This window comes from Ranitomeya variabilis, chromosome 4, assembly GCF_051348905.1.
Source record: "Ranitomeya variabilis isolate aRanVar5 chromosome 4, aRanVar5.hap1, whole genome shotgun sequence".
Taxonomy (NCBI): Eukaryota; Metazoa; Chordata; class Amphibia; order Anura; family Dendrobatidae; genus Ranitomeya; species Ranitomeya variabilis.
Genome location: NC_135235.1, coordinates 695,240,352 through 695,252,415, shown reverse-complemented (window position 1 = coordinate 695,252,415; position 12,064 = coordinate 695,240,352). Strand labels below are relative to the sequence as shown.

General features: G+C 48.0%; 2 protein-coding genes across 2 annotated transcripts in view; both read left to right on the top strand.

Moving 5' to 3' along the window:
- The first annotated feature begins 3,192 nt into the window (after positions 1–3,192).
- Positions 3,193–12,064, top strand: part of LOC143767649 (uncharacterized) — a 42,253-nt gene continuing 33,381 nt past the window's right edge. The window contains exons 1-6 of the mRNA XM_077256097.1: positions 3,193–3,310; positions 7,256–7,396; positions 7,526–7,693; positions 7,777–7,900; positions 7,984–8,081; positions 8,280–8,370. Coding sequence (XP_077112212.1) covers positions 3,284–3,310; positions 7,256–7,396; positions 7,526–7,693; positions 7,777–7,900; positions 7,984–8,081; positions 8,280–8,370 — 649 coding nt within the window. The 5' untranslated portion in view covers positions 3,193–3,283. The remainder of the gene's footprint in view (positions 3,311–7,255; positions 7,397–7,525; positions 7,694–7,776; positions 7,901–7,983; positions 8,082–8,279; positions 8,371–12,064) is intronic.
- The window catches only part of LOC143767657 (uncharacterized), a 104,559-nt gene continuing 97,780 nt past the window's right edge, over positions 5,286–12,064 (top strand). The window contains exons 1-2 of the mRNA XM_077256116.1: positions 5,286–5,339; positions 5,615–5,669. The gene's annotated coding sequence lies outside the window, so the exon portion shown is untranslated. The remainder of the gene's footprint in view (positions 5,340–5,614; positions 5,670–12,064) is intronic.

Sequence of the window (12,064 nt, the reverse complement as noted above, 5' to 3'; positions counted from 1 at the left end):
TCTTACCTCACCGTTATTATTTGTGGGGGGCTTCTATCCAGCTTTGGGGTCCATTTCTCTGGAGGCAAGAAAGGTCTTTGTTTTCCTCTACTAGGGGTAGCTAGATTCTCCGGCTGGAGCGTGTCATCTAGAATCATCGTAGGAATGATCCCCGGCTACTTCTAGTGTTGGCGTGAGGAGTAGTTATATGGTCAACCCAGTTACCACTGCCCTATGAGCTGGTTTTTTGTATTCCTCAGACTTCCACATTCCTCTGAGACCCTCGCCATTGGGGTCATAACACCGCCTGCCGCGAGCGACCAATCAGAAATGTGCCGTACTGTCAAGAATTGTCAAGAGCTGGTGAGTGCAGCCATTTTTTGTTCTTTCTTACTATTATTTATTAATTGTATTATTCTTACATTTGAATAAATAAAGTATATATGGATTCTAGACTCCCGATTCTTTAGAATCGGGCTGCCATCTAGTAATTTATATTTGGAATGGTGGGTTGCATAATAACCAATTACAGTATATATTAATGGTGGGTGAATGTCTGTATTCAGATGGGTAGTGTAGAAGAAAGGAAAAAAGTGGGGAATGTGCTCTGAAAGCGGTGCTCTAGATAACTGTGTTATTTTATGCAGAGACGAGTCCTGGCTGAAAGAAGTGATGGCGGTCTGCGCTGGATTAAAAAGAAACGCAAAGATGAAGGACTTCAGCTAGAGACATCACTGGTGAGTCAGTATGTTACCTGTACACTGACACCATACGCTATCTACTGTATACAGAGCTCCTGTGTATAATGTCACTGGTGATCACTATATTATCTGTACACTAAACACTATATATAGAGCTCCTGTGTATAATGTCACTAGTGATCACTGTATTACATGTACACTGACACTATATGTAGAGCTCCTGTGTATAATGTCACTGGTGATCCCTGTATTACCTGTACACTGACACTATATATAGAGCTCCTGTGTATAATGGCATCGGTGACCACTGTATTACCTGTACACAGACACTGCATACTAAGTACAGATCTCCTATGTATAATAGCACTTATGGTGATAGTATTTTTTTTTATTAATGATCAGTATTGTACTATTCAGTCACAATGTGGTGGTAATATGTTGTCCGGCCATGGTGTGGCGGTATTTGTTCCTTGTATGTGCTATTATTTGGTCACTATTTGGTGGAAATATGTGGTCTGGTCATGGTGTGGTGAAAATTTGTTCCTTGTACGTGCTATTATTCGGTCACCGTGTGGTGGTAATATGTGGTCTGGTCATGTTGTGTTGGTATTTGTTCCTTGTATGTAGTTGGTCACCATGTGGTGGTAATATGTGGTCTGCACATGGTGTGGCAGTATTTATTCCTTGTAGATAGTATTATAGGTCACTATGTGGTGATAATGTGGTGTCTGGTCATGGTGTTGTGTTATTTGTCCCTTGTATGTGGAATTATTGGTCATTTGAAAAATTGAAAAATAAATACAAATATACCTAAATTGTATTGCATATTTTAACAAATGTTTAATAAGTTAGAGTAGAGTAGGGCCCGGCCAAATGAGTCTACCTTGTCATCGTGGCAGATTAAAAAAACCTTTTGGCCAAAACAAAATCTGCTGGCTATGTGTGTGATCTGGTGATGGGAACTGTTAATGTGTGATTGGTGAGAAGTGTAGTTTTTCCAAGAGTCAGCGGTGGTGCTGTAGACAGTTCGAGGGTTGGAGGCGGGGCTCGAGTGGAGCCTGGGCGGAGTCTTAAGGGGGCCCCGAAAATGTTGCCAGAATGGGGCCCCGAAATTTCTAGTGGCAGCCCTGCTCACATGGTTCCACTTCGTACACCTCATACACACACGGCTCAGCTACATCCACACTGTAAACTAGTGATGTGACGTTCATGAACGAGCCGACTCAAAGAGCCGACTCTTCACTGTGAACGATATGAGCCGGCACCTATCAGTGAGCCGCTTGTTATCTAGTGCCTCTCTGCTCTCCTCCCTTCCCTCAGCCTGGTGGTGGAGGGGGAGGCGAGGAGCCAGGAGAGACTGTGTGCTGGAGGGGGAGAGAGGAAAGCTGTTGCTGAAAGTACTCAAATCCAAAAATAAGTCTAGAATTGCCATGAAAAACACACAACAAGACTCAAACCACAATGTTCAATAATATTAAGTGCAGTAATGTTTATTAATAATTACAAAATAACAATAATAATTTTTACCAGCAAAAAAACCTCCAAATGTAAATGGAGCGGATATAGCCACATAACATCAATAAAAAAAACCTATCTGAGGAATCAATAGCAAAAAATGCCCATACAAAAGGAGCTGTCTTCTAATGAGCTGCAACCTGTCAGAAAATGTGACAGTGGTGCACAGAGCTCAATGAACATCGGTGGTGGAATAAACAGAGCTTTAATTAGTTAATTACTGCCACACAGCATGTATATTAGCAACTACCTCTATCAGATTGTACCGATAAAGATTACAATTAGGCTACGTTCACATTTGCGGTCAGCGCCGCAGCGTCGGGCGCCGCAGCGTCGGGCGCCGCAGCGTCGCCGCATGCGTCATGCGCCCCTATATTTAACATGGGGGCGCATGGACATGCGTTGTGCTGCGTTTTGCGCCGCATGGCCGCAAGCGTTGGACGCAAGAAACGCTTCAAGTTGCATTTTTTTTGCGTCCAACTTTCGGCCAAAAAGGACGCATGCGGCGCAAAACGCAGCGTTTTAGCGTGCGTTTTGCCGCGTTTTTTGTTTGCGTTGTGCGCTGCGGCGCCGACGCTGCAGCGCACAACGCAAATGTGAACGTAGCCTTACAGAGTGGACAGGGCAAGCTAAGGAGAAACTCACATGAGGTATGATGTCCGTGTCTCCGTTCCTATACCCCGTTGCACATTTTTTGCATTTGTTTGATGTTCTTATAATGAAAAATAATATAAACAATGTTAATCTGTTAACTAGAAGGTTTTGTGTCATTATTTTGGTGAGATTACTGAAGAGCCGATTCCCAAAAAAAACCCTGAAGTCCCATCACTTCACTACTGTAAATCCCTCCTGACCCCACACATAAACTTCCCCTCATCCAGCACCATGACAACCAGCACAGCAGAGTCCTGCATACACTGAGGCCCCTGATCATGTGACCCCTGACTCCTCCCCTCCTGTGACCTCATCACAGGTCCTGTGCACACAGAGCAGCTGCATGTGGAGGTTGGTGCTGGAGGCTCCATTATTCTCTATGTGGAGTGCGGCTCTGCGGGTGGAGGTCGGTGCTGGAGGCTCCATTATTCTCTATGTGGAGTGCGGCTCTGCGGGTGGAGGTAAGTGGTGGAGGCTCCATTATTCTGTATGTGGAGTGTGGCTCTGCGGGTGGAGGTCGGTGCTGGAGGCTCCATTATTCTCTATGTGGAGTGCGGCTCTGCAGGTGGAGGTCGGTGCTGGAGGCTCCATTATTCTCTATGTGGAGTGCGGCTCTGCAGGTGGAGGTCGGTGCTGGAGGCTCCATTATTCTCTATGTGGAGTGTGGCTCTGCGGGTGGAGGTCGGTGCTGGAGGCTCCATTATTCTCTATGTGGAGTGCGGCTCTGCGGGTGGAGGTCGGTGCTGGAGGCTCCATTATTCTCTATGTGGAGTGCGGCTCTGCGGGTGGAGGTCGGTGCTGGAGGCTCCATTATTCTCTATGTGGAGTGCGGCTCTGCGGGTGGAGGTCGGTGCTGGAGGCTCCATTATTCTCTATGTGGAGTGCGGCTCTGCGGGTGGAGGTCGGTGCTGGAGGCCCCATTATTCTCTATGTGGAGGTCGGTGCTGGAGGCTCCATTATTCTCTATGTGGAGTGCGGCTCTGCGGGTGGAGGTCGGTGCTGGAGGCTCCATTATTCTCTATGTGGAGTGCGGCTCTGCGGGTGGAGGTCGGTGTTGGAGGCTCCATTATTCTCTATGTGGAGTGCGGCTCTGCAGGTGGAGGTCGGTGCTGGAGGCTCCATTATTCTCTATGTGGAGTGTGGCTCTGCGGGTGGAGGTCGGTGCTGGAGGCTCCATTATTCTCTATGTGGAGTGCGGCTCTGCGGGTGGAGGTCGGTGCTGGAGGCTCCATTATTCTCTATGTGGAGTGCGGCTCTGCGGGTGGAGGTCGGTGCTGGAGGCTCCATTATTCTCTATGTGGAGTGCGGCTCTGCGGGTGGAGGTCGGTGCTGGAGGCTCCATTATTCTCTATGTGGAGTGCGGCTCTGCGGGTGGAGGTCGGTGCTGGAGGCCCCATTATTCTCTATGTGGAGGTCGGTGCTGGAGGCTCCATTATTCTCTATGTGGAGTGCGGCTCTGCGGGTGGAGGTCGGTGCTGGAGGCTCCATTATTCTCTATGTGGAGTGCGGCTCTGCGGGTGGAGGTCGGTGTTGGAGGCCCCATTATTCTCTATGTGGAGTGCGGCTCTGCGGGTGGAGGTCGGTGCTGGAGGCTCCATTATTCTCTGTGGAGTGCGGCTCTGCGGGTGGAGGTCGGTGCTGGAGGCTCCATTATTCTCTCTGTGGAGTGTGGCTCTGCGGGTGGAGGTCGGTGCTGGAGGCTCCATTATTCTCTATGTGGAGTGCGGCTCTGCGGGTGGAGGTCGGTGCTGGAGGCTCCATTATTCTCTATGTGGAGTGCGGCTCTGCGGGTGGAGGTCGGTGCTGGAGGCTCCATTATTCTCTATGTGGAGTGCGGCTCTGCGGGTGGAGGTCGGTGCTGGAGGCTCCATTATTCTCTATGTGGAGTGCGGCTCTGCATGTGGAGGTTGGTGCTGGAGGCTCCATTATTCTCTATGTGGAGTGCGGCTCTGCAGGTGGAGGTCGGTGCTGGAGGCTCCATTATTCTCTATGTGGAGTGTGGCTCTGCGGGTGGAGGTCGGTGCTGGAGGCTCCATTATTCTCTATGTGGAGTGCGGCTCTGCGGGTGGAGGTCGGTGCTGGAGGCTCCATTATTCTCTATGTGGAGTGCGGCTCTGCGGGTGGAGGTCGGTGCTGGAGGCTCCATTATTCTCTATGTGGAGTGCGGCTCTGCGGGTGGAGGTCGGTGCTGGAGGCTCCATTATTCTCTATGTGGAGTGCGGCTCTGCGGGTGGAGGTCGGTGCTGGAGGCCCCATTATTCTCTATGTGGAGGTCGGTGCTGGAGGCTCCATTATTCTCTATGTGGAGTGCGGCTCTGCGGGTGGAGGTCGGTGCTGGAGGCTCCATTATTCTCTATGTGGAGTGCGGCTCTGCGGGTGGAGGTCGGTGTTGGAGGCCCCATTATTCTCTATGTGGAGTGCGGCTCTGCGGGTGGAGGTCGGTGCTGGAGGCTCCATTATTCTCTGTGGAGTGCGGCTCTGCGGGTGGAGGTCGGTGCTGGAGGCTCCATTATTCTCTCTGTGGAGTGTGGCTCTGCGGGTGGAGGTCGGTGCTGGAGGCTCCATTATTCTCTATGTGGAGTGCGGCTCTGCGGGTGGAGGTCGGTGCTGGAGGCTCCATTATTCTCTATGTGGAGTGCGGCTCTGCGGGTGGAGGTCGGTGCTGGAGGCTCCATTATTCTCTATGTGGAGTGCGGCTCTGCATGTGGAGGTCGGTGCTGGAGGCTCCATTATTCTCTCTGTGGAGTGCGGCTCTGCGGGTGGAGGTCGGTGCTGGAGGCTCCATTATTCTCTATGTGGAGTGCGGCTCTGCGGGTGGAGGTCGGTGCTGGAGGCTCCATTATTCTCTATGTGGAGTGCGGCTCTGCGGGTGGAGGTCGGTGCTGGAGGCTCCATTATTCTCTATGTGGAGTGTGGCTCTGCGAGTGGAGGTCGGTGCTGGAGGCTCCATTATTCTCTATGTGGAGTGTGGCTCTGTGGGTGGAGGTCGGTGATGGAGGCTCCATTATTCTCTATGTGGAGTGCGGCTCTGCGGGTGGAGGTCGGTGCTGGAGGCTCCATTATTCTCTATGTGGAGTGCGGCTCTGCGGGTGGAGGTCGGTGCTGGAGGCCCCATTATTCTCTATGTGGAGGTCGGTGCTGGAGGCTCCATTATTCTCTATATGGAGGTCGGTGCTGGAGGCTCCATTATTCTCTATGTGGAGTGCGGCTCTGCGGGTGGAGGTCGGTGTTGGAGGCCCCATTATTCTCTATGTGCAGTGCGGCTCTGCGGGTGGAGGTCGGTGCTGGAGGCTCCAATATTCTCTATGTGGAGTGCGGCTCTGCGGGTGGAGGTCGGTGCTGGAGGCTCCATTATTCTCTATGTGGAGTGTGGCTCTGCGGGTGGAGGTCGGTGCTGGAGGCTCCATTATTCTCTATGTGGAGTGCGGCTATGCGGGTGGAGGTCGGTGCTGGAGGCCCCATTATTCTCTATGTGGAGTGCGGCTCTGCGGGTGGAGGTCGGGGCTGGAGGCTCCATTATTCTCTATGTGGAGTGTGGCTCTGCGAGTGGAGGTCGGTGCTGGAGGCTCCATTATTCTCTATGTGGAGTGTGGCTCTGTGGGTGGAGGTCGGTGCTGGAGGCTCCATTATTCTCTATGTGGAGTGCGGCTCTGCAGGTGGAGGTCGGTGCTGGAGGCTCCATTATTCTCGATGTGGAGGTCGGTGCTGGAGGATCCATTATTCTCTATGTGGAGGTCGGTGCTGGAGGCCCCATTATTCTCTATGTGGAGTGCGGCTCTGCAGGTGGAGGTCGGTGCTGGAGGCTCCATTATTCTCGATGTGGAGGTCGGTGCTGGAGGCTCCATTATTCTCTATGTGGAGGGCGGCTCTGCGAGTGGAGGTTGGTGCTGGAGGCTCCATTATTCTCTATGTGGAGTGCGGCTCTGCGGGTGGAGGTCGGTGCTGGAGGCTCCATTATTCTCTATGTGGAGTGCGGCTCTGCGGGTGAAGGTCTCTGCTGGAGGCTACATTATTCTCTATGTGGAGTGCGGCTCTGCGGGTGGAGGTCGGTGCTGGAGGCTCCATTATTCTCTATGTGGAGGGCGGCTCTGCGGGTGGAGGTCGGTGCTGGAGGCTCCATTATTCTCTATGTGGAGTACGGCTCTGCGGGTGGAGGTCGGTGCTGGAGGCTCCATTATTCTCTGCGTTATGGAAGATGAGTCTATGAGAGAAACATATTCAGCTGCCGACTCCGAAGAAGAAACTGCTTGTTGTCTGTGGCCTAAATATATAGGTTTTATTAGTAGATGTCAAAGAAGAAAACTAAATAGTGTAAAATAATCTCATATGTTTCCCTTATTATCTCCAGTGATTGTATTATTACACAGGATTTTTATGATATTACATCGGCTCATCTTCTCATTCAGGTCTCGGATCTTCTCAGTGAAGATCCTTCCATAGAAGATAATTTTTTGGCTTATCCATCAAAGATGGATATGGACAGAGACAAGATGGCGGAGAGGATATTACACCTCACCCTAGAGATCCTCTTCCGGCTTACTGGAGAGGTGAGAGATTCTGATGACGTCACATTACCTCATTCTTATCTATGAGAATAACAGATGGACAGAACTGGAGAGGTGAGGACTCTGGAAATGTCTGTAGTGAGATTTATTAATGTGTCTCTCCATAACCAGGATTACACAGTGGTGAAGAAGACCTCTAGTGACCCTGTGTCTGAGGGATGGGGAAGACCCCTGAGCCCAATCACGGGGCCTCCACCTCACCCCCTGATACATGAGGACATTAATGACCAGAAGATCCTAGAACTCACCTACAAGATGATTGAGCTGCTGACTGGAGAGGTGACACTGCTGGGAATGCTGGGACATTACACAGTAACGCTATGATGGGATCGGGGGGATGACGGTATCATTGTATGTGTCAGGTTCCTATAAGGTGTCAGGATGTCGCCATCTATTTCTCCATGGAGGAGTGGGAGTATTTAGAAGGACACAGAGATCTGTACAAGGACGTCATGATGGAGGTTCCCCAGCCCCTCACATCACCAGGTAATAGACAGGACTAAATACACACGGCCTATAATTATCTGTATGTAAAGAATGAAGTCAGTCCCTGTATGTGTTTCCTCCAGATCTATCCAGTAAGAGGACAACACCAGAGAGATGTCCCCGTCCTTTTCTTCCACAGGACTGTAAACAAGAAGATCCCAATGCTCCTCAGGATCATCAGGTAGATGGAGAGAAGGTGTCAGGAGATCTCCCCTATGATGTGTAGACGGCTGTGAAGGTCTTGTGCTCAGTCTTGTTTTATCCACCAGTATTATATGTTTTATACTTGTGTAATCATAACAATGGAGATTGCAGGATTAGAGCTGATCATAGATGTGACTTCTCCATCTGTCTGTGACTTTTACAATATTTGTTTCAGGGTGAAGATCTGACCCATATTAATACTACAGAGACATATGTGAGGGGTGATGAGCGGTGTAAAGAGGAGATTCCTACATATGACCACCCAGGTGAGTAGTAACCACTAAGTATAGAGAAGTAAAGAAGTAGTTCAGTCATGTCACACTATCCCAATAACTGGTTATTGAAAGCTCTTTTCTATAGAGCTTACAATCTGGGAAATCCACCTACCAACATAAATTAGGAGGCACTGACCATTACCTGTCCAGGTCTGTAAACTACAAAGCCAAATGACAAAGACAAAAGAGCACCACGCAGTCATAGAGTCCAAACATAGAACAACACTTTATTGGATAAAATTATACATATAACAACCAGAGAGTTAGTGTTAGAAAGGGCTAAAAGATGACAAAAATGCCAGCAGCAACATGTGAACAATAAACCAGCCTAAGGTACGGCGATCCCCAGCTGCAGAGAATTTAAAGTATACTATAAAAAGATGGTATATAGTGCAATTCGTAGAGGCACAGCCCCACAGGATAGCAGAACTTCATCCAGAGTACATGGAAGAAATGTAAATAAACCAGTGATTATACAGGTAAAGGCACATAAATGAACTACTACACATCACCTGGTAATAGCGATCCCGTGGTAAACCTCCGCAGTATGGGGACCCCGATCCACCCCGACGCGCGTTTCAGTTAGGATACCTTCCTCAGGGGGCGCGTACATAGAATGGGCATAGAGGAGTATATATAGGAAACCCATAATAGAGACTGCATGCCACCGCAATTTTCTGCTTCCGCCCAGTCCAGCACGCCGAACAACGACGACCGGAAACGCATGGGGCCCCATGTGATCCGGAAGTACGTGCGCGGCTGTCAGAGAAGGACGGAGCAGTAACAGAGCGGCGCATGCGCCTAAAGTGATCAGTGCGTAGACGCCATCTACAATAGGGGCAATGGGAAGGGCAAACAGAAGCGTTTAGAAGCAACTATTAGCGTAGAAGGACAACAATCTCATTCAGACCTGCAGGGTATACGGTATTGAGGGACCAAATCCAACGTGTTTCCAGTTGGCCCAAACGTTTAAACAAATTCCCGCCACGGATATTAACATTGAGCATATCTATACCCCGCACCCTAAAAAGGGAACTGTCACTATGTTGTTTAGTCCTGAAATGTCTCGGGATTGTTTTGAGGCCAAATGACAGCGTAAGTAGACTGTGCTGACAGGTTAGAAAATCACTTGAAGAAAAATATTATAATGGGCCTGTAAGAGAAATCAGAGGGTAACGATGCTGTTACATTTGTAAAGGCGATTCTGACGTCCCAGTGTGGTCATTGTCACTCCTGTGGCACGGATGCCAACATGCTCAATGTCCCGGCCAGTCGGCGATCTATCTGTTCCCTGTTGTGCCTTCCTGCTTCTCTAGGTCTGCGTACACTCGCTCCGATTCTTAAAGGGGCAGTGCTCGCACTTTGGGAGTTGCTCCAGCCAAAAGCTGGTAGGCATCAGGTACAGGTGCTTCTCACAAAATTGGAATATCATCAAAAAGTTAATTTATTTCAGTTCTTCAATACAAAAAGTGAAACTGATATATTTTAGAGTCCTTACAAGCAGAGTGATTTATTTCAAGTGTTTATTTCTGTTAACCCCTTCACCCCCAAGGGTGGTTTGCACGTTAATGACCGGGCCAATTTTTACAATTCTGACCACTGTCCCTTTATGAGGCTATAACTCTGGAACGCTTTGACGGATCTTGGCGATTCTGACATTGTTTTCTCGTGACATATTGTACTTCATGTTAAAGGTAAAATTTATTCGATATAACTTGCGTTTATTTGTGAAAAAAATGGAAATTTGGCGAAAATTTTGAAAATTTTGCAATTTTCCAACTTTGAATTTTTGTGCCCTTAAATCACAGACATATGTCACGCAAAATACTTAATAAGTAACATTTCCCACATGTCTACTTTACATCAGTACAATTTTGGAACCAAAATTTTTTTTTGTGACGGAGTTATAAGGGTTAAAAGTTGACCAGCAATTTCTCATTTTTACAACACCATTTTTTTTTAGGGACCACATCTCATTTGAAGTCATTTTGAGGGGTCTATATGATAGAAAATACTCAAGTGTGACACCATTCTAAAAACTGCACCCCTCAAGGTGCTCAAAACCACATTCAAGAAGTTTATTAACCCTTCAGGTGTTTCACAGGAATTTTTGGAATGTTTAAATAAAAATGAACATTTAACTTTTTTTCACACAAAATTTATTTCAGCTCCAATTTGTTTTATTTTACCAAGGGTAACAGGAGAAAATGGACCCCCAAAGTTGTTGTACAATTTGTCCTGAGTACGATGATACCCCATATGTGGGTGTAAACCATTGTTTAGGCGCATGGCAGAGCTTGGAAGGGAAGGAGCGCCATTTGACTTTTCAATGCAAAATTGACTGGAATTGAGATGGGACGCCATGTTGCGTTTGGAGAGCCCCTGATGTGCCTAAACATTGAAACTCCCTACAAGTGACACCATTTTGGAAAGTAGACCCCCTAAGGAACTTATCTAGATGTGTGGTGAGCACTTTGACCCACCAAGTGCTTCACAGAAGTTTATAATGCAGAGCCGTAAAAATAAAAAATCATATTTTTTCACAAAAATGATCTTTTCGCCCCCAATTTTATATTTTCCCAAGGGTAAGAGAAGAAATTGGACCCCAAAAAATGTTGTGCAATTTGTCCTGAGTACGCTGATACCCCATATGTGGGTGTAAACCATTGTTTGGGCGCATGGCAGAGCTTGGAAGGGAAGGAGCGCCATTTGACTTTTCAATGCAAAATTGACTGGAATTGAGATGGGACGCCATGTTGCGTTTGGAGAGCCCCTGATGTGCCTAAACATTGAAACTCCCTACAAGTGACACCATTTTGGAAAGTAGACCCCCTAAGGAACTTATCTAGATGTGTGGTGAGCACTTTGACCCACCAAGTGCTTCACAGAAGTTTATAATGCAGAGCCGTAAAAATAAAAAATCATATTTTTTCACAAAAATGATCTTTTCGCCCCCAATTTTTTATTTTCCCAAGGGTAAGAGAAGAAATTGGACCCCAAAAAATGTTGTGCAATTTGTCCTGAGTACGCTGATACCCCATATGTGGGTGTAAACCATTGTTTGGGCGCATGGCAGAGCTTGGAAGGGAAGGAGCGCCATTTGACTTTTCAATGCAAAATTGACTGGAATTGAGATGGGACGCCATGTTGCGTTTGGAGAGCCCCTGATGTGCCTAAACATTGAAACTCCCTACAAGTGACACCATTTTGGAAAGTAGACCCCCTAAGGAACTTATCTAGATGTGTTTTGAGAGCTTTGAACCCCCAAGTGTTTCACTACAGATTATAACGCAGAGCCGTGAAAATAATTTTTTTTTTTTTTCTCAAAAATGATTTTTTAGCCCCCAGCTTTGTATTTTTACAAGGGTAACAGAATAAATTGGACCCCAAAATTTGTTTTCCAATTTGTCCTGAGTACGCTGATACCCCATATGTGGGGGGGAACCACTGTTTGGGCGCATGACAGAGCTCGGAAGGGAAGGAGCGCCATTTGGAATGCAGACTTAAATGGATTGGTCAGCAGCCGTCACGTTGCATTTGCAGAGCCCCTGATGTACCCAAACAGTACAAACCCCCCACAAGTGACCCCATATTGGAAACTAGACCTCCCAAGGAACTTATCTAGATGTGTTTTGAGAACTTTGAACCCCCAAGTGTTTCACTAAAGTTTATAGCGCAAAGCCGT